Source organism: Apis laboriosa, unplaced genomic scaffold (genome assembly GCF_014066325.1).
Source record: "Apis laboriosa isolate Shangri-la unplaced genomic scaffold, ASM1406632v1 scaffold19_cov150, whole genome shotgun sequence".
NCBI classification, from domain to species: domain Eukaryota; kingdom Metazoa; phylum Arthropoda; class Insecta; order Hymenoptera; family Apidae; genus Apis; species Apis laboriosa.
Window position 1 is genome coordinate 2,962,090 of NW_025222278.1, and position 23,776 is coordinate 2,985,865.

At 22.5% G+C, this 23,776-nt stretch overlaps 2 protein-coding genes across 2 annotated transcripts; both read right to left on the reverse strand.

Moving 5' to 3' along the window:
- LOC122712186 (probable cytochrome P450 6a14) lies at positions 1–4,109 on the reverse strand. Its single transcript, XM_043931616.1, has 6 exons — positions 3,995–4,109; positions 1,846–2,190; positions 1,017–1,542; positions 684–902; positions 307–558; positions 1–234 (listed from the first exon to the last, which is right to left on the reverse strand). Exons 2-6 carry the CDS (start codon positions 2,176–2,178, stop codon positions 71–73), a joined length of 1,494 nt encoding a protein of 497 aa, XP_043787551.1. The 5' UTR covers positions 2,179–2,190; positions 3,995–4,109; the 3' UTR covers positions 1–70.
- Positions 4,110–6,879: 2,770 nt separating this feature from the next.
- Positions 6,880–22,107, reverse strand: LOC122712121. Its single transcript, XM_043931497.1, has 15 exons — positions 21,715–22,107; positions 20,451–20,973; positions 19,715–19,936; positions 19,198–19,449; positions 18,795–18,958; positions 16,123–16,461; positions 15,344–15,866; positions 14,843–15,064; positions 14,397–14,651; positions 14,094–14,251; positions 10,110–10,448; positions 9,172–9,697; positions 8,641–8,862; positions 7,559–7,810; positions 6,880–7,257 (listed from the first exon to the last, which is right to left on the reverse strand). Exons 1-15 carry the CDS (start codon positions 22,045–22,047, stop codon positions 7,088–7,090), a joined length of 4,500 nt encoding a protein of 1,499 aa, XP_043787432.1. The 5' UTR covers positions 22,048–22,107; the 3' UTR covers positions 6,880–7,087.
- Between the last annotated feature and the right edge of the window lie 1,669 nt (positions 22,108–23,776).

Here is a 23,776-nt window from a genome sequence, read left to right on the forward strand (position 1 = left end):
TTTAGTTAATATAATATATATTGAATAACTTTTACTGTTAATATATACATGCATAATACTTATATTAATTTTATATTTTATTTATTTTTAGGTTGATACCTCCTTTCAGTGCTAACAAAAATTGAAATGGATCACTTTCATATGGAATTTTAGTTTGCTCGCAAACATCAATTTTATAATTACGGACAATTGTTATAATACCAATTTTGCTTTGAAATTGTGCAAAACGTGCACCTAAAAATGATAATTAAAAATTAGAAAAATAATTCTGGGGATTAATATCGGTTTATTATCTTATTTTCGTACCAATGCAATTTCTTGGTCCATCGCCAAAAGGTAAATAACTCATAGGATGCCTGGCAGCTACAGCTTCTTCACTGAATCTTTCGGGATCGAAAATATCAGGATTTGGATATATATTTGGATCATTTTGAATTCCATATGGCAGTATCCACACTTTTATACCTTTTTCGATAGTAACTTTAGTGCCCTTAAATGTATAATTTTCCTCTGCTTCCCTGGTTAGCATTGCCATTATTGGATACTTCCTTAAAGTTTCTATTCATGAAAGAATGAGTATTTTGTTAGAAAAATGTACTTATAATGAAATGAAATGTTTTCTACAACGATAATTTAATAATTAATTTAATAAAAAGAATCTAATTTTATGTAATTTTCTTTACCTTTGAAAATCTTGTCCAAATATTTCATGTTTTTAATTACATCATACGTCAATTCTCCATGTTTTTCATAAACTTCTCTGATTTCTTCACGTAGCTTATCTTGGATTTCCTGATTCTGAGCCAATTCGTAAAGAGCATGAGATATCGTAGATGAAGAAGTTTCGAAACCAGCAACAAAGAAGACAAAAGCTTGCGAAGCAATCATGGAATCTGTCAGTTCTGTAAAAAAAAAAAAAAAAAAAAATAGATTGAAATTCATTGAAAATCATTGATAATATTGTATCAAATTTATTTTTAATTATTTAAAAAAAAAATTGATTTTAAACGACATACTTATACTCTCTAATTTCTCTGGATGATCTTTAAGCTCTATCAATGTATTAACAAAATCGGGTCTAACTATTTTATTCTCTTTTCTGTAATTAATCGTGTCCTTGATTAAATTCATCAAAAATTCATTTACTTCTTCCACTTGGAGCTTGTGACCAATTACATCATACAATTCTGGCAAAAATTGCCTGCAGACATCCCTGACTATTGTTTTAAAGGTGGGTGTGAATAATTTTCTGCCGATTATACGAAATTCGCTGTCCTTGTCCGATATAGAATTCATGTCGATCCCAAAAGCGCAGCTACCGATCACGTCAGTTGTAAATTTCGCAGCCAGATCACGGCATTCTATATATTTCCCCCTCTCTGCTATTTTGTCTAAATATGGCTCCATATTTTTAGAGCATTCTATGATAAGTGGGAACATCTCCTTTAGCTTGCCAGAGGTGAATATCGGTGAGAGTTTCGCTCTCATCGGCCGCCATCTTTCAGTCTCCAAAGCGAACAGATGCTCTCCCAATGGTTCCGCCTTAGAAAAATAAAAGATTCTTTTTCTCAAAAATTAATTGTTTAATGAAAAATATATTTTTCAACAAATAAAATGATAAGATAACTGTTACAATCAATCGTTTAATCGTTTAAAATATATTAACTTCGTGATCAAATAGCTTACTTTAATTATGCCTTTTTTACAAGTTATTCGAACATTCTCGTGAATAAGCAATAATACATATGCAATAATAATGTAATTGCTAGATAAAAGCAGAGAATTATGAAAAATCAATGAAAAATTATGAATTATGTGATGAAAAATTTCAATATAATATAATACCTTTGGAAATATGCGAAAACCTCGGTTAGAAAATATAGAAAAATCCTTGATGAGAACATCTTTGATCAGATCTAAATCATTAAGAACAAGAATAGGCGAGGATCCTTCGAATATTCCGAACATTGGCTCATTCTTGTATTTATTGTATAAAAATTTCAATTTATCGTTTATCGATATTTTTTTGAGGAAAACTTCCATAAAATTGCCAGTGATGATAGTTGGTTCTGGTCCAGGTATTCCACGAACTTTCCAATAGTTGTAAATTGAAGTATAATAGTAATAGATGGCAAGAAGCATTATGCAAATGGCGCAAAAAATTTGGAAAAAATCCATGTTTCAAATATCCTGTGTAAATAAAATTTTATTAATTAAAGTACGTTTATGCTAGCTTTTTATATAACTTTTTATTATAATATATATATATATTTGAAAATTCTGTATTAATTCGTATTAAGTTCGTGATTGGATCATGTATATCAAAAAAAAGTTGGAATAATAAATTTAAATTGTAATAAATATCAACATAATACATTGGATAAATATCTAAAAAACAATTGATGATATAAGTATCTGATAATCATTTTTATTAATAGAGGATTGTCCTTGAACCACATTATAAAATTTATCGATATCGTTTATTTTAAATTTTTTCTTCGTTCGATGAATTACAATGAAATATATCGTCACTTCTTCATAACTTTTTCCGATATGTAATATAACTATCGGTTTTTTATGGAGGAAATCAAAATAAATTTTAATTTCACTTCAAAAATGAAATATCTTCAATGATCGTTGAGACGTTTAAGAAATAAATGAAGTAGCAATGAAGTCAATTTTCAGTGACATTGAACAATTGGTATCTATGAAGAACGTAATTGCTGTGTTATATTACTAGAACATTTTATCATCAAATTGTTTATTATTTAAAATAAATAAAGTTTTAATTATTTTGATTGGTATATTATTTGACGAATTTAATCCTTTCTTTTTATAAATATCGTAATATTTTTTCATTTTGATCATCTCAAATTTTTTCAAGTTTTCAAAAATTTTGAAAAAATTCTGGATGAGTTAAATAGTATCATATATATAATGATCGAAATATTCGAAATAAAAATCAAAGAAAGCAAAAGTGAAATTTATATATTTAAATACTACTGAATAATTATGAAATATAATATTCATATATCTTATATATCATAACTTATATCTTATCTTATCCCTATTGTGTAACTTATTTTTTCTAACACTAATAAATAATTATATATATAAAATAATTTTCGTATTAAATTATATTATATAGATATTTTAAATATGATATTTCATATTACAAATATATCATTACTGTAAGTATATTGGTTATGATTAATATAAAAAAATGTGATAAGAATTATTATTTTGTATTTCTTATATAATTATTTATAATATAATAATTTATATATTAATTAGATTAAATATATTATCATATCGGCAAACTAAATATTAGAAGAAGATAGATAGATTCAATAAATATTTATTAAATATTTATTAAGTATTATTAAATTATTTATCAAAAAATAATAAATAATAAATAAATATCATTTTGAAAAGGAATTATATTTCAATTTTTACGAAAAAATGGATAATTAGATTTTGTCATCTGACGATAGATTTAATTATTATATTTTTCCTTTTTTTTTTATTTGAAACTTAGTTTCGATATTGAAATAATATTGTAATATAATATTGTAAACTAGAAAAGTGATATAATATATATATTTAAATATAATATAATTAATATATATTTAATATAAAATATATATATATATATTATAATATAATATATTTAATATAAATATATATTTAAATATAATATAAATATATATATTTAATATATATATTTAAATAGATAAAATCTATTATCTAAAGATAATAATAATTTTTGTAGAATTTCTTGGAAAAATGCATGATTAATTTTTCAATTGTTAATAATTGTTAATAATTTTTTTTTAATTATTCTTTTTTTTAATTATTCAGTTGCATATTATAAATAACATGTTAAATTTTTTGAATAGTTATTTATGAAAAATATAAAAAAGTAATTATTTGCTGCACAAATGTTTGAAATATAAGGATTATATAAGGACATAAAAACTAATTCTTTACGCACTTATATGCACTGATCTATTGAAACAAAATTATTACAAATTGTCCAGTCTTTGTGAGATAAAAGAAAAATTTCTGCCTGAGATTTATTATGTATCACGGTCGAACGTCAACTGATACTACAGAATAAATATCACGAGATTACTCTTGTTTTAGAGAATGATGATGTAATAAAAAAGATAAATGATTAAATTAAATGGGTGTCTACATTGTAAATATCAATTTAAATTAATCCTTGTTCCGTATTAAGCATTTATTTCCGCTTAACAAAAACAGATGTACAAATATTCAAAAAAATTTAAAAAAATTTTTTTTATTTCTCTTTAATTTATTTATTATTGTTTCTTGTCAATACAATATATAAAAAAATGGAAAAAAAATGTAACTTGATATTTAAGAAATAATCCTCAATTTATTATTTTTAATATTTCAAAATTTGTCAATTAAAATATTTGAAAAAATCATTTATAAAATAAATTAACATTTTTCAGAATAATTGAATAACAGAATAATAGAGTAACAGGTAACAGATAAATAACAAGTACAGAATAGAAGAAAAGAGAATCTCAATCATTTTTTAATTTAAATTTTTTCGTTATTTCTTGTCTTTAGTTATTTTTAAGTATAATCCATCTTTCGGGCACATTATGAATGAAAATGGATTTTTCATGGGTCAATCTCATGGATTTTTTGTTTTTTTAAAGATGAACTGTATAATTATGCAGTATCATTATTAATCCAATTTTCATTTGATAATTTACGAATGCCTGAAACAAATAATATAAGATGATAATGATTTAAAAAAAAAAAAAAAGAAAAAAAAAGTTCAATCCAGTATTACGATATTGAAAATGAAATTATTAAATTGAAATGGAATGGATTTTTAATAATTTTTTAATAATTTAATCAAAAAGCAATTCTTAACTGAGTTTAAATTGTTTTTGAGTTACAGTTTATTTAACAATTATATAAAAAAGAAAATAAAATTTATATAAAAAAATTATATATAAAAAAAATAATTACTAGAAAGTTTTCTATTCAATTATTTTAATTTTAAATTATACTGCCTGGAGCTTAAAAGAGTGTTGAATTATTTTATTCATACTATGTAATTTTTTGGATCATCAAAAATTAAAAAATATCATGGAATTTCTTGTTTTCATATTCTCCTCTGTAAATCTTTCGAGATCAAATTTCATTGAATCAGAGTAGATATTTCGATTATCGTGAATAGCATGCAGATATCCATAAATTCATTTTCTTTGACAATGATAATTTCATATTTTGAAAAATGCAGTTAATTAGAAATAAATATTTTCTTAATATTTCTATATAGAAAATAATGTATTCAATTTCTCTTTAAAGGATCGATTCTAGAAACCAAAACAAACATAAAAATTGGTAAATAAAAATATATTAAAGTTTATTTATTAAGTTATTAGCAAAGTTTTAGATGAAGCGAAATAGAAATAGAATGACATGAAGCGCGACGATGTGATGCAACGATGTAACAAAAATAATATTCTTACTCTAATATCTCGCTCCATCTAACGCAAACTTAAACTACTTATAACTTAATAAATATGGCTCAATCGATATTTTTATGTTTACTTTGGCTTCTAAAATTGCTTTTAAAAATATCCCACGAATATTATTAACCTATATTTATCCTATATTTATCATAATATTTTAAAAAATTAATTTTAAATTAATATTAAAAGATTTAATATTAATTTTCTTTTTTTTTTACAATGGAATAATATGATTCTTATCTTTAAATATTTTGTTCAAGTATATCATTTATCTTATAGTATCATATCTTCTTTATTTTTTCTTTTAATTTCTTTAAGTATATCTTAGTATATCTTGATTTAAGCTAATTCATACAAGATATTGATTAAGAAAATTTCAAAACCAATCGCGAAAAAGATAAACACTTGTGCATAAAAATATTTATAGCAAATATTTATCTAAATATAATGTTAAGAAAGAGACATTTGAGAGATGTGATTTTATTTCGAATTTGAATATAAGTAGCAACATAAATGCTATTAATAAATTGCAATTGCATAAAACGTATATTATAATCAAGCAGTTACGTTTGCATGAAAAAAAAATTATTCATAAATATATACTAAGAAAATAATCTGATGAATGATAATAAATGTTTATAAATATCGTCTTAATTACCTTAATAAAGAAAAATATTATATAAACATAGATTAATTAATGTTTTATTAAAAAAGTATAAGAAAAAAATCAGACACGTATACAAAGTAATTACATATATGTATTTATAAATTACATAATATATATAATAAAATAGCATGTAATAATATAGTAATAGTAGTATTTATATGTTTTAAATTAGATTTTAGATTTATGTATCAAAAAAAAAAAGAAAAAAAATGAATATATTAAATATAAAATATACTAAATGTTAAATAAATATAATAATATAAAATTTTCTTTTCTAGATACGTACAATCTTTTTTTAAAATATTTAGATTCAAATGTACATACTATTTTTCTAATTATTAAACATTTTTTTATATTTATTTAATATGAGAGAAATCTAATAACGGTTAAATAATAAAATTTTCCGATTAAATTTTAACAATCCATTTCTTCTTTCATCACTTAGTATTTCGAGTTTGAAATATCTGATTCATTTCAAATTTTTGTTTTTTGATTCTAGTTTGAAAAATCACTTATTAAATTTTTTGACACTTATAACTATATTGTATAATTTTATTATTTAACCATTATTAGATTTCTCTCGTATTAAATAAATATCTATTTTATAAAATTTACATATTATGTGTTATTTGTAGGAATATGTTATAGGAAGAGAAAGAAATTTAAAAATTAAAAGAAGAAGAAAAAAAATAATGCTTGCCAATTTTATCATCTTAACCTTGCCAAAATATCATTATAACACAATTAACAATGACTGTAATAATTACATATATCTCAATAATTATATATATATATAATATATATATCATAAATATATATAATATGTTTATAATGTTTATAATATACAATATGTATATCGTAACATTAAACAATTCTATCAATTTAAAGGAACATTGTATCAATTCTCTAATTTGGTTATCTTTAAGAATATACCACCTAATGGTAACGAAATGAATGAAAATGGATTATATTTATAAGGAATTACTGTTTTATCACAAATATCAATTTTGTAATTAGAAAGGATTTTAATTAGTCCAATTTTTGATTGGTAAGTCGCAAATCGCAAACCTGGAACGAAATATATACAAATTAATTTAAATGTCAAATAATATTTATTAAATATATATTTAAATATAATAAAATATAATTTTATAAATGCATGCACTCTAATTTTTTTTAATTATGAAAAATTTCTTAAACATGTATCTTATATTTATTTTTAAAGTTTCTCTATCAGAATTTTAATTAATTTTCTTTTACTATTATTAAAAATATAATTTTATGTAATTTTAATTATGTAAAAAAAATGCAAATATCTACAAAATTTGTGTACAATGTACAATATGTCTCTATTAAAATCGATACATACCGATACAATTTCTAGGTCCGTGTCCAAAAGGGAAATAATGCATGGAATGCCTTTTCTTTACCTCATCCTCCGAAAATCTTTCAGGATCGAACTTTCCTGGATTTGGATAGATACTTGAATCGTGGTGAATAGGATAAATTGGTATACAGATCAATGTGTCTTTGGGAATCGATACTTTAGTGCCTTCGAAAGTATAATCCTCGACTGCCCTTCTGCTCAAATATGGCAATACTGGATACTTTCTTAGCGTTTCTGTAAATCAAATAAAAATGAAGTTACTATGAAGATAATATAGATAATGGAATGTCTTTAATGCGTTTTGACCTTAAAATATGACATACATATTATCATAAACATTTAAATGAACGCAGCAAAATGAAACAATGAATAAATTTCTAATTTTAATTATTGACAATTGAAAATTAATGGAGATATATTTTTTAGCATGAACGAAACGTAGGATAATTAAAACAGCAAGAAACACAATGTAGTTTGCTTTTCAACGTTATGTGAAATTTGTTTTCTACAATTTTTAATATACATGATCAACATAACGTTGAATAGATGTATAAATGATAATGGCGATTAGCTATAAAGATTTAATGATTGGATCATGGAAATAAGCCTTTATTTCATTAAGTTTGAAGATCACTATATTACTTCAATTCCTACATTTTTTCGTACATGGAGATTTACTTAGAAATATTTTCGTTATCCATTTATTCCAATAATTAAAAAAATAGAAGAAATTGAGAACACAATTTTTTCTTTTTTTTTATTCCTGATTTTATCTTATTTTTTAGTACGAGAAATTATTTTTAAAATTTTTGAACATCTGAAGTCGAATGTTTAAAAATGTTTTAAAATAAAATTTCAATTTTGAATTGTAATGTAATTCTTATAAGAATGGAAGTATAGATTTCTCATAAAATCATATGACTTTTGTGTTATGCCATTTTTTGCAGAAAATATTGAAACAAAAAATATTGTATCTAGATGAAATTTTTACATCTAAATACAAGAAATTTCTAAATACTGAATATAATTATCGTTTTATATTTAATTCCAAGTTAATTACCTACCTTTAAATGTTTTATCTAAATATTTCATTTCTTGTATAGTTTCGTATTTCCACTCTCCATTGTTATTCGCCTCAAATTCCTTAATTTCTTGTCGCAATTTTTCTTGGATATCAGGATTCAAAGCTAATTCATAAAGGGTATTAGCTACTGTCGTCGAGGAGGTCTCAAAACCAGCAGCAAAGAAAATGAATGCTTGCGCGGCTAACAAACCATCTGTCAAATCTAATAAGGATAGGAAAAATGGATATTAGAAGTACTGAATATTATGTTAAAAAATTGTTAAACGTATTTTGAGTATTTGTCCAATCATTTTTTCCAAATGCTAATTCTATTCTAATAATATAAGAAGAATTATAATTCTGAAGAAATAATTGAATGATGAAGCTCAAAAATTATAAAAAAAGTTATAAACAGTACTTTTCCATTAAAAGTTTCAATCTAGAACGTAGTAATTTGTAGCATCAATTGCGCTTACCAATTGTTCGTACATTCATTCGTGTGTAAAGATTTATCAATTTTAAAAATACTAACCAAGAGTAGGAACCTTTTCAGGATGTTTCTTGAGATCCATAAGTATATTCATGAAATCCGGTCTGACAATATTGTGCGTCTCTCTAAATTTAAACGTGTCTTTAGTTAACTTCAACATTATTTTCGTTTCTTGATCCGCTGGTAATATACGAACGAGTAAATAGTGAAGCATCGGCAAGAATTGTTTTATCCTGAGTCTCAACATCTTTAAGAAATTCGTAGCAAAAATTTGTCTTCCGAATCGACGAAATTCGCTCTCCTTTTCCGACAACGAGTTCATCTTGATGCCGAACACGCAACTTCCAATTACGTCCGTGGTAAATTTGGCGGTAACTTCTCGCACGTCGATCGGCTCTCCCATTTTCACCAATTTGTCCATATAAGTCACAAAATGATTGGAACAATCAAGAATTTGAGCGAATGTTCCTTTCAGTTTACCCGTTGAGAACACTGGAGATAGTTGGGTTCTTAATGGCCGCCATTTCTCTGCCTCCACTAAGAAGAGATGCTGGCTCAGTGGATCTACCTATTACGAATATAAACGAGAAATTTAAAATTTAGAATAATACACGTTAAGAGAAATAGATATAATAGAAAATATTTAAAGAATTAATATAGGATTTGTATTTCAAAAAGTTAATCAAATTATATTTCTAATTATTGTCTAAAAATATGTATACGAAATTACACGAAAGACTTTTCATTTATATTCCATAAGGAATTGAAATCACTATTTATTCTTCTATTATTTATTTGATAAATAAATTTTTTTTAAAAATGTTGTTTTAAAAATTTGTTTTAAAAATGAAATATCAAAATTTGATAATTCGATGAATTTATAAAAAACAAACTTTTTTTTAAACGAAAAATGTAGAAAAATGAAAATATGCAATTAATAAACAAATAAATTATAAATATTTATTCGTGTTCATACTAACTGGATCACTTTTTGGAAATCCTCTATTAGGAAACTTGCAAAAATCTTTAATCATGATATCCTTGATAAGATCGGGATCTTTGACAATCAAGGCAGGATATGTTTTCATAAATACTCCGATCAAAGCTTCGTTTTTATATTCATTGTACACCCTCTTTAAAAATTGATAAGGCGCTTCCTTCCCTAAAACTATCATCAAGACATTGCCGAATCCAGGTAGAGGCTCTGGTCCAGGTATACCACGAATTTTCCAAAAATTGTTTCGAGCCGTTATATAATAATAGAACGCAATGAGTACTACTATTATGCCACAGAAAATTTCCAAATTGGCGATCATTTTTTAAATTTGAAATTAAACATTAATCTGCAGTGAACTGAAAAATACAATAATTCTTAATTAAATAATTATTAAAATTTAATTTAACATAATAAAATGGATAATGCACGAAAAAAAAATTTTTTTTTTCAAAAACTCGCAAAACTAAAAACGATACAACGAAATAATTACATTACGAAATAATATTAATCATGAAATGAATTCAAAAATTATTTGTTGGCTAATTTCTTATAAAAAAAAAGAAAAAAATATAAAATAACATTATTTCATAATTTTATATTTCTATATATTTTTATAAAGAACTATTTGATGTTTAATTTTAATATATAATTTTCAAATTTATGCGATACATTTTTTTTTTAAATTTATAATACAATTTATAATACATATCAAAATTTATAATACACTTTAAACTTATATTGAACTTATATTGAACTATTGAAACTTATATCTAAATTAAAAATTCACAATTCAATTTTCACTTAATAAACTATTTTACTATCATAAATTTGACTACGCCCGAATATCCGACGTAAATAACATCCGATATTAAGAATTAAAAATGGAATGTACTCGAATTGAATATAAATAATTGCTAAATTTTAATTGAATGTAATATCTGAATTGCAATTATTTAATATTTACTTTTTGTACTGCTCGGCGTATTGGTATAAATTCCCTATCCTAATATTACACCCAAGGCGGTTCAACATTCACTGCAGATTTGTCAAACAATTTATCAGATTTATAACATCTGTTAGATAATTACGTATAATTACACAGACACATATATACATGTACAAGAATTACATATGCTTACGCAGATTTTTTGCTACATAATATAAATATAATAAATAAAAAAATAATATAATAATATTTATCGATATTATCTTCTTTATTTTAGATCTAATCTCGCATTTTCATTTTTATTTGTTGAATTTTGCATATATCCATGGCGTTTCTTTTTCAATTCATGGTGAATTTAATTGAAATTTGTAATTTTGTAGTAATGTTATTGATCTTTCACATTGTATATGAGACAAATTTAAAAAAAAAAAAAATATTCGAAATTATATAAAAAAATATTTCGTATAAAAGTTGTAATTAATTTCAAGGAGAAAATAATTTCTTCTCTTTCTCTCTCTCCCTTTCTTTCTACAGTTTTTTGTAAATGAATGTGCAAAGATCAAATTTATTTCAATAATGTAACGCTTTCAAATATAACATTCGATTCTAATCATTTTTTATAAAAAAAAATAATAAGTTATTAACACCTTTAGAGATTTATATTATTTTTCAAAAAAAATATTTAAATTTTTTTATACAAGATATTGATATATTTCGTTATATTTTATTCGAAAAAAAAACATTTTAAAAAGTTAATTTTCTGTCAAAACAAAGACAGAAGTTTATTAAATTATAAGCAAATTAATTTGTGTTAGATGAAGAGAATGGTATGTCATACTACAGCGTATTTATGTATCAACTTCTGTATTTATTTTGGCTTTTAGGACGTTTTCCAAATGTCCACAAATATATTAATAACTTGTATATTGAAAACAAAAATGATTTGGTAATTTCCTTTGATGCTTTTCTTAATAAAAAAAATCTGCTCTATAATTATCTAAGCATAATATAGTTTAATTTTTTTCTAGATTCTGTTATGTTTTTTATGTTATATTATGTTTTTTAAAATTAATTTTGATAAAAAGTATATATTCTGGAAAGAATGGTTTGCAGATTTATATTCAATATATTAAGAAATGATTATTAAAGATTATAAAATCGAAAAAAAGTTAAAATTTATCAAACAATGCTAATTTAGTTAATGCTGTGAAATACGCAGAGTAAAAATCAGCGAAATCATGTGATTTTTAAAACATGTAATAAAAATGTAATAAAAATAAAAATTGATCTATTTTGAATTGATATAGTTGCGACATTGCAATTTAAAAAATGTTTTTTTTTTTCTTCTGAAAAAAGTTAAGGTTACATTATGACATATTATTAATTCTTAACAAATATTATAAAAATGTGTTATTAGCAACAATTGACGTAAATATACAGCTGATCGATTAATTGCAGTTTTTATATCCATATTTATATGCGTATTAATTAAATTGCGTAAATAATATTGAATGTTTATTTAAGTTAATTAAATTACATTTTTTTAAGTTCATTCATCACATTAAAATCTTTATAATTAATATTAATAAAAGAAAATTTATTTTACTGACAAAAAATGTGTCCAATCTAAAAATTTATAAAAATTTTCTTTTGGTATTGGATAATTTTTTTTTTTTTTTAATATCCAAATTTATTCTACGAAATTACAATTCGGGTATTTTTTAATTTTATTTCCCAATTTATAAATTATAATATTACATCCACAATTATAGCCAATAACAAATCAATAAACAGCAAAAAATAAATATTTAAATTAAGTAAAAAAAGATATTCGCTCAGAAGATGATATATCTTCAAAAATTGATCTATTTATGAGTAGTTATGAGCAATAGCGAATTATTGCGAATACAAGTTTAAAAATATTTCATTTGAATATCTATGCATTGTTTGAATAGTGAAATTATTAGATTGTGTCTTTAATAAAAGATAATAAAATTCAATTTGACACTTCTTCTAATTTAAATATTTTAATAATTATCATTATTAAATGATCAATCATGAATATTAAAATTAATCATGAAAAATTAATTATCATGTATTTATAAATTATGAATGCGATATCGCCGATATTTTTTATTCAAACAATTTGCATAATTGTCGAAAACTCGTTTTAATCGTAAGATAAAAATTGCGAATAATTAAAATTTTCTTGAAAAGAAAATGAAAAGGAATTTCATTTATACGAATTTCTTTACTATTCTTCTTCGCTTTTCTTTAAACAACAAAATATAAAATATCGGTATTCTTTTTTATTTTTTTCTCACAATAACATTTATTGTTTATTAATTTATGTTAAAGTGTGAGCGAATTAAATTTATGATTATCATATTCTATTATCTATCTTGTACATATAATATACAAAATATTGATATATTAATTTGATATATAGTTTAAAAAGATAAATTTAGAAATTCGTTTTTAAAAGCGAAAACAAATACAAAAATTGATATACGAAAATATCGTTTGAAGCTTTATTAAGTCATAATCTAATATCATAATTGATAATGAGCTTATTTATTAAATTTGCGAAAATATAAAATTTCTATTGTTCGAAAAAAATATATTATTTATATATTAATATTTTATGCATTATTATACATTCTTGATATAATATATTATTTACGATAAATTTTTTTTTAGACTAATTCTATAAAATTATTAATTATCAATGCAATGACGCTTATTATTTTATTTATTTTCGTAACAAAATCGTTTAACTTTTTATGTTATATTAACAATGTTTTATTGCGATAATATTATTGATAAATATAATGACAAATGTATAAATGATTGTTTTGTTTTTGCATACAAGGTATGCATTAAATTTTATAATTATTTATGCACAACAAGTATTTATGCACAATTTAATTAAGTACCATGCAATTTTTTCCTAAGTACAATTAAATTGTGCACATAATTAAATATAAATATTTAATTAATAGTAAATATTCAATCTTATATTTTAGTCATTTTCAAATATAAACCATCTAACGGTACTAAGATAAACGAAAATGGATCATATTTATAAGGAATTAATGTTTTAGAGCAAATATCAACCTTGTAATTACGGAGGATTTTTATCAGACCAATTTTTGTTTGATAGATCGCAAAACGTGCACCTGAAATAAATTAGTTAAACTTAAATAAAATAAAGAGGAATATGTTTCGCTTTTCAATAATATATATATATATATATATGTAATAATTTTATAAGTTCATCGTTATTTAAAAGTTGATTTAATTTTAAATTTGTATTATACGTGCCTATACAGTTTCTTGGTCCGTGTCCAAAAGGGAAGTAGTGCATGAGATTCCTTTCTTTTATCTTATCCTCGGTAAATTTTTCAGGATCAAACTTTTCTGGGTCTGGATAAATATTTGGATCGTGATGAATGGGAAAAACGGGTATCCAGACCAATGTACCTTTGGAAATCGTTAATTTAGTATTTCGAAACGTATAATCGTCGATCATTGATTCTCTGCTCAAAAATGGCAATGCTGGATACTTTCTTAGCGTTTCTGTAAATAAAATGAGAATAAATTATACTATTATGATAATTAACGATTAACATTTTAAAAGTTAGAAAAAAAAAATAAACTAATTAAGAAACTATATTCTTAAAATAAATTTAAATACTAATTAATCTGTAAAATAACAAATCAAAAATTTAAATATGATGAATTTTGAAGAAAAATATCATAGCACTCACCATGAAATATTTTTCCCAGGTATTGCATCTCCTTAATGGTTTCATACCTCCACTCTCCGTCATTTTTTGCCTCGAATTCCTTAATTTCTTGTCGCAATTTGTCTTGAATATCGTGATTCAAAGCTAATTCGTACAGAGCATTGGATATTGTTGTCGAAGAGGTCTCGAAACCAGCCGCAAAGAAAATATATGCTTGTGCGGCTAACAGATCATCCGTTAATTCTATATAAGAATGGGAAAATAAATAAATTCGATAAAAATTTCAAAGATTTTAATAAATAAGTATGATATCGAAAAAATAATATTAAATATTTGATCTTCAATATATATATATTTTTCTGCATATATGGCAGTTTCATCCAACAAGGATTATATTATCTTTGTCTCATCGACGCAAAATTTAATCAATTTTAATTTATGTCTCCATTTATTTTTATTCGTAGAATTGTAATCCTAATTTATTATTGTTTCACAAATTTATTAACAATTTTTTATACTAACCAATATCAGCAATTTTTTCAGGATGTTTCCTAAGCTCCAGAAGTATATTCATAAAATCCGGTCTGACAATGTTGTTCTTCTCTCTATATTCGATTGTCTCTTTGGTAATTCTCATAAACATTTCCGTTTCTTCGTCGGATAATATATTACAGAGCAAAGAATGCAGGAGCGGCATGCTTTGTAGCAATCTAATCTTTAATATATTTGTAAGATTAGTGGCAAAAATGTTTCTACCAATTCGACGGAATTCACTCTCTTTCTCCGACAATGAATTCATCTCGATCCCAAAGACGCAGCTTCCGATTACATCGGTGGTGAATTTAGCGGCAACTTCGCGTATATTTATAGACTCTTCTATCTTCAACAACGTGTCTATATAAGTCACAAGATCGTTGGAACAGTTAAGAATTTGTACGAATGTTGCTTTCAATTTGCCCGATGTAAATACTGGGGAGAGATGGTTCCTCAGCGGCCGCCATCTTTTCACTTCCAGAGCGAAAAGGTGGTTAGTCAATGGAACTTTCTGTATTCGTTGAAAGATCGTACAATATATCGATTATATTTACTTTTCTTATTATTAATAATAAATTAAAAACGAAATGCAACGAAAATAACTCTCGTTCAATTTCAATTATATAAGATCCATTAAAAATTCATTCATTTTCAATTTTTTATTTTATTCCAATATGAATTGAATGTAAAAAAAATGTTTATTTATTGAAATTATTTGAATGCAAGATATAAAATTTCTTTCACGCTACATATATATATATACTTACTGGATTCGTTTTTAAAAATCCTCGATTCGCGAATTTGGAAAAATCTTTAATCATAACATCTTTGATGAGATCAAAATCTTTGAGAACCAAGACAGGCCTTTTTCTAAAAAATATTCCAATCATCTGTTCGTCCTTATATTCATTGTATATAGTAGTAAGAAATTCTGGAAACGATTCCTTTCCAAACATTACTGCCCGCATATTTCCGAAACCAATGGTGGGTTTTGGTCCAGGTATGCCACGATTTTTCCAGAAATTGTTGTTAGCCGTTAAATAATAATAAAACGCAATAAGCACTATTACGAATCCACAAAGTGTTTCCAGATTGACGAACATTTTTTAGTATTTGGTGAATCACAAATTCGAACAAATTATTATAATTTGTTATTTGCTGCGAAATATGGATAATATTTATTCAAACATCATGAGTAATGGAATTTTTGGAATTTAAGATACGCTTTAATAATATATCGTAAAAAATTGCATTATTTTTTTTAACTTTTTATAATATTTGAAATAATTTCTTTTTAGCAAAATGTTCGTGTATTTTTCATTAATTAGAAACATTAAGAATTTAATTTTTCATTTAAAAAATTCATAAACTCTGTTTAAACATAATAAAAATAAATATTATAATTTAAAATAATTATTTATTCTTTAAGTATCGGTATCGATACTTATCTTTAAATACCTTAAACTTTAATTATTATGCATTTATAAAAAAAATTTTGCTACAAATATAAATTTCATAAAATTAATCTTATTTATATTAAGTTTTCATTATTAGTTCGAATTTTTTTTTTGTTATATCGATATTCACTTATTATATAATATATAATATGATTTTTTTAATTTATTAATTTTTAAAAATAAATATTCAATACAATTTTCGTACATTACACTGTAAAATGAGCTTTTTTTACACAATAATTGAATTATTAACAAATTTTACCTTCTTTTTAGAAATAATAATACTAATCTTTATTTATATGATATCTCTTGATATCTCTTTATATTTCTATGCAATCTTATTGCACGACTGAATCTTGCTTCAACAAATGAACAATATAAAGGCTTAGTTATTAACACTCACATAGAATAAATAATCAGTTGTCTATATACATATACATACATACAATCAATTACAAAAGTTTATATACATTCTAAGTAAATTCAAACAATTCAAAAAATGTAATTAAAACCATTAACTATGAGATTACTATTTTATTTACATAAAATACAATGATTTTGTATTCTATTGTATTCTATTGTATTCTATTCATTGATTGATATAAAATTCCATTGATTTCCGGACGAAAATGTATTTAAAAATGATAAAAATTTAGAAATTAATTTATTATATTTATTATAATTAATGCACTCAAAAAAATTTTCCTTTGCAAAAAAAATTACTATGTGCATAATTTATTATGTTCTATATATAAATTCACATTCAAATTAAATTAGATGAATTTTTTAATGATGAAGAATGTGAAGAATTTTTATGATTGTATGTAAAATTCTGATTATATGTAAAAATTCTGAAAAGGCATTAAAAAATGCAATCTAATGTTTTTAAAGTAAATTAAAATACATTATAAAATACAAGATTACTTTACCATCTATCTATAGACATGAAAAAAATTAATGAAAAATTAATGAAATAAATGATATAATATACTATATTTTTATTAAATTAGATTTTTATTTTTTTATATAATATAAAATTTCTTTTTCTCCTTAATAATTAATAAAGTTTTTAACTATTAAAATCGAAATATTAAAAAAATATATAAAAAATATATTTTTATATATCTTCTTATTGAACATATTTTGACAATAAAAATTATAAGAATCAATTTGTACATATAGTATAATATAGCATTCCGTATAATGATAATATTATTTAAGTAAAAAAAAGGATTTCTACATTTTTTTTAAATTTTATTTAAAATTTATATTTATTTATCTCAAAGAGTTTATTTATACATCTTTATGATTTCACTTCGTATATTCATCTTAGAGAACATTTTCTTTTTATAAATATTAGATATAAATGTTTATACATAAATATAAATATCTTAAACTAACATTCAAAGTTCTAATAAAAGTTAACACTTTGCAATATTCAGACAATTTCATTATTTATTGCAAATAATTATAATTAACAATAGATAATTTTTAAGTATAGATATTTATAGAATTTAGAAATAAATATTTTTGAAATAAATTTATACATTTTTTTATTTATAAACAAAAAAATATATAATTATATATAAACAAAAAAAAATACAATTTTCAAATTATCAATCATGGTTTTATTAAATTTTAATCAATTTCACGTTATTTCGAAAATATTTTTGACTTATTCTTTCTCTAAATCGAATTAAATTTATTTTTAAATTAATATCACTTATTTTAAATTAATATCACAAGAAACAGTTCATAGATAAAAATATTTGATACTATGATAATTATACGTGAATAAGTGATTATTAAATCTTAAAATAAATCTACATTTCGAAATCTCTAATTTTTAAGAATATTTCCTCAAAAAAATAAAAATAGAATAATATAATAATATTTATGTCAAAGACCTATCTATACGTATAATATATTTAGTTTAAATAGTTTAAATTTTAGTTTCTAGAAAAATACATATTTTATTAGTTTTCTATTTTTGTAATTTTTAAAATAAGGTCGTGTTTGGGAGCTAGAGTAAACGTGCGTGGTTCGTTTATGAATGGAATCTGTGTTTCGTTGCAAACATCAACTTTGTAATTACGAAGAATTTTTATCAATCCAATTTTGGTTTGGAAAATTGCAAAACGCGCACCTATAAAAACATAAAACAATATGACTTTAAATCATACTTATTATTGATTTTTGTAAAATATACATTTAAAGTTTTTTAAAATTTTCTAAATACGCTTTTAAATATTAAAATTTTCTATTGAATACATCCTTGAATAACATTTATTATATTAATTTAATAAAAGTTAAATTGATAGAATATATTACGTCAATTATTTTTAGATTTTAGATTTTTAATTGTAGATTTTTTTTCTTACATACCAATGCAATTTCTTGGACCATCGCCAAAAGGTAAATAATGCATAGGATGTCTTGTCGCTTCTGCTTCCTTGCTAAATCGATTAATATCAAACACTTCGGGATTTGGATAGATATCAGGATCACGATGTATAGCATATATAGGAATAAAGATTCTCGTATTCTTTGGAATAGTTAACTTTATGCTTTCAAAAGTATAGTCTTCCAAACTTTGTCTCATTATAACTGTTAAAGGTACGTATTTTCTTAAAGTCTCTAAAATTAAAAATATAATTAGATAGAAAATTTATAGTTTTCTAAAATTTTGAATATTTGTTATTTTTTTTTTATTCTATTTTAAATTTATTGTCGATGTTTATATGAAAAAATATAATTTAAAACCGGATCATCTTTTTATCACGTTCTAGATCTTATTTTTATTTTATCAAAAGATTTTTAGATTTAGATTTAGATGTTGCACATTTCAATCGTTTTAAATTTATAAAATTTTTATCTAAATGTAAGTAATAATAAAATATACCTTTGAACACAGCATCTAAATAAGGCATGTTTTTAATATTTTCGTATTGCCATTCTCCATTGTTCAATTTGTGATGTTCTGTAATCTCATCTCTTAATTTATCTTGAATATCTTGATTTTGCGCTAATTCGTAAAGGGCGGTAGCTATAGTTAACGATGAGGTTTCGAAGCCAGCCACGAAGAAAAGGAATGCTTGTGCAACTAGCAAAGGTTCCGTTAATTCTAAAAAACATGAATAAAAATTTGATTAAATTACATTTTAATTTCACCGAAAAAAATATTGGAGTATTTTATTTTAAATTATGATTGAAAAAAATTCATGACAATAACTAAAATTTCCATTTCTCAATCGCTTGATATCTATATCACATTTATCATATTCTATAATATATCTGCAATCAATCAATATTATTGTTTGATGAGCAATTTGATCAATCATTGAATTAAATCAATTACTTCTTGACGTTTTATTTCATCATTGATTAAATCAAGCACTTCTTGACATTTTAATTTCTTTTAAAAAATAAATTTTTATTGCAATTAATTTTGCAATCATATTGCAATAAAATTAAGAAATATCTATCATATATATTTTATTATATTTTATCAATTAATCTTTTTATCAATTATCTTTATGTCGCAGAAATTTCTTTGAAAAGAAATTCATTCTCATAAAAGTTAAATCAATTACTATTAGTTCAATTTAATTGTATGTTATCAAAAATCGAACACATACCTATGTTCAACTTCTCAGGATGATTCTGAATATTCATAAGAGTATTGATAAAGTCCGGCCTATAGATATTGTTTTTCCTCCTATATTTTATCATATCCAAGACAACGTTCGTGAAAAAAGTAGTAGTTTCATCTCGTGGCAATATGTAACCCAAAAACGTGTAAAATCTTGGTAAATTTTCTCTAAGTCTAATCTTCAATATCTGTTTAAAGTTTGGACCGAAAAATTCCCTTCCTATATTGCGAAATTTACATTGAACGTCTGACATAGCGTTCATATCGATTCCAAACCCGCAACTGCCAATTACGTCAGTGGTGAATTTGGCAGCCAAGTCTCGTATTTCGACACGATTGTTTTTCGATATCAAGTGTTCAACATAATTCTCGAGGGTATTAGAACACTCGATAATCAGGGAAAACATGTCTTTCAGTTTGCCCGATGTAAATATCGGGGACAATTTCGTTCTTAATGGCCGCCATCTTGTTGGTTCCAAAACGAACAAGTGCTGAGAAAGTGGCTCCGTCTATAATAAAAAAATATTTGTAAAAAGAATAATTGCTTTTCTTAAATTCTAGCACATGATATATGTTTTAGAGTCTTTTGTTAAAGTTTTTTTTTTTTCTTACACGAGTTTTTTTTTTTTCTTATTATAAATTTATTATAATAAGTATTATAAATTTTCAATATGAATAATATGATAATATTGTGGGATAAAATTTTTTGTTCGATATATTCTTCTATACGTATTGTCATTTATTGATTATCAGTTTACTTCTATTTAATCATATTTAATCATTAACTATTGCGTTTACTTAAGTTTACGTGATAGATTTTATTAAATTAAAAATTAAATTGATTAGATTTTAGAGATTGATTGGAGATAATATGAAAAATGCATGAAATTAAAAAATTTATCTGGAATTTAAAAAGATAATATCATTATATAGTATTATTGTAGAATACAATAAGTTTATATTATATTATAATATAATAAATTTTTTTCTTTATAAGAATATTATAATATTGATTTCATATAAAATTTATTTAATCAAATGTATTTTGTTCTATGAACTTTTATTATCTTTCGCTAACTTTCTTTATTAAAATTTTTTTTTTGTATTAAAAAATTCAAAAATAAATGTTTATTTTTTTCAGTATTTTTGGATAATTATGTAATTTATAAATATAAAGAAACAAAATAACAAAATAAATAGAAAAATAAATACAAAGTTTTAGCAAATATTAAAAATTATTAAACACTTACCACTTCATTCAGAGCAAGTCCACGATGGGCGAATTTTGAGAAATCCTTTATGAGAACAGTTTTGATTAAATCAGGATCATTTATAGCCAGAACACGCACGTTTCGTATATATAATCCAAACACAGGCTCATGTTTATATTCTTTATAAAATTTTGTCATCAAATCACCTATCGACATACTTGCGAATGTTAAACGGAAAAAATTGCCAAAAATTGGTATTGGCTTGGGTCCAGGTACCCCAAGATTTTTCCAATATTCTTGAGGTTTCAATAGATAATAATAAAAGGCGAAAATAAATATAATAAATCCACAAAGAATTTCAAAGACAGCCATTTTTTATAGATTTTCATCAAATTCTTGCTGACAAAAATCGTTTTATAAAAATGTTTTGTAAACTGTAAAACATATAGAAAAATTTATGATATTATTGCAATTATTATTGCAATTATATACAAATTAAAAAATGTGAAATATGAATTATGTACTGTAATGAATTATATACTGTTTCTTGACTGAATTATGAAATTATGGAAAATATTTAATTTCAGTATGTAAATTATTTTATATTTCCTTTTTATTTATTCTTACACAATAAACTCTTGAATTTCCATTACGATTTTTTATATACTCTGAATATATACCTCAAGTTAAATGCACGTTATAAAAAATGTAATGAAAGTCTCATTTATTTAAATATTTTCCACAAAAATATTGTTTTATATAAATGTTCATAATTCATATAAAATAAAATATAAAATAATATAAGTACATGAGTAATTAAAAAAAATTAATAATTTATCTTGAATACTGAATTTTCATAAAAAGAAAAAAAATACTTACTTATGATACACTGTCACTTATGTTAGATATAAAGTATAGAATTCTAGTGATATACTGTACTCTTATTATTTCTCATAAAATTATAAATACTTCTGGAATGAAATATCAGATTGAGTCGTTATATTCTATTAATTCTTATCATTCATTAGTTGATAAATGTAATATACAAATCTATTTAAACGTTTATGATAAAAGAATGCAATAATATATAATATATTTTACTATAGAAAAAAAGTAATTATATTTGTGCAAAGTATTTTATATTTTAAAAGATTATATAGGTAATAAAATATATAATAGATAATATATTCCGATAGAGAGTGAATGATATTCTATATATTTTCTTTACTTAATTTAATGATAAAAAAAATGCAGATATGATCAAGTTTTCAATTTTTCAAGATTTCAAAGTTTTCAAGATTTTCGTATTATTAAATATAAATATAAATATGCGTATATTTTATTAAAATTTAAATTTTATTTTTCAATATCATCAGGATCTTATCTATTAAAGAATATTGGTTTGAAATTTGAGATAAATATTAATTATTATTTTGATTATTATAATATTTTTGACTCATAGCAATCTTTTTTTTTCGTATTTTTGTTTAATATTAATTTTTAAAAAAAATGGAACTTATAGAACAATAATAAAATATAATATTCTTTATATCTTATAACAATTTTAAAAAATTATTCGGAAATTTGAAAATTTATAATTTTATGTGGATATTGAAAATAGAAATTGAAAATTTACTCTTACTATTAATTTACTACTAATTTATTTATTTCTTTCATTATTATCATTCATTTTAAATTATATATGATAACATTGTTTCCTTGATTTGCTTTTTTCATTTTACTATATAATATCCATATAAAGGATATTAAAAATATTCCATTCCTGTAAATTGTATCTACTTGCTTTTTAAAAAAAATATAATTAAAGTTTGATTATAACTTTTTAAAATTTCAAATTGATCAAATTATTAATTAATATTTATAAATTAATATTATATATTATATATTATTATAATTAATTATAATTATTCTAATTATATTATATTATATAATAATATAATAATTAAATTCTAAATTATCATATTAATATATTGAATAATTTAATAATTGAAATTAACTTATCCTTCATTTGTTAGATATTTATACATATATAAATAATGTGATTAATAGTGAGATACATAATATATATATATATAGATAT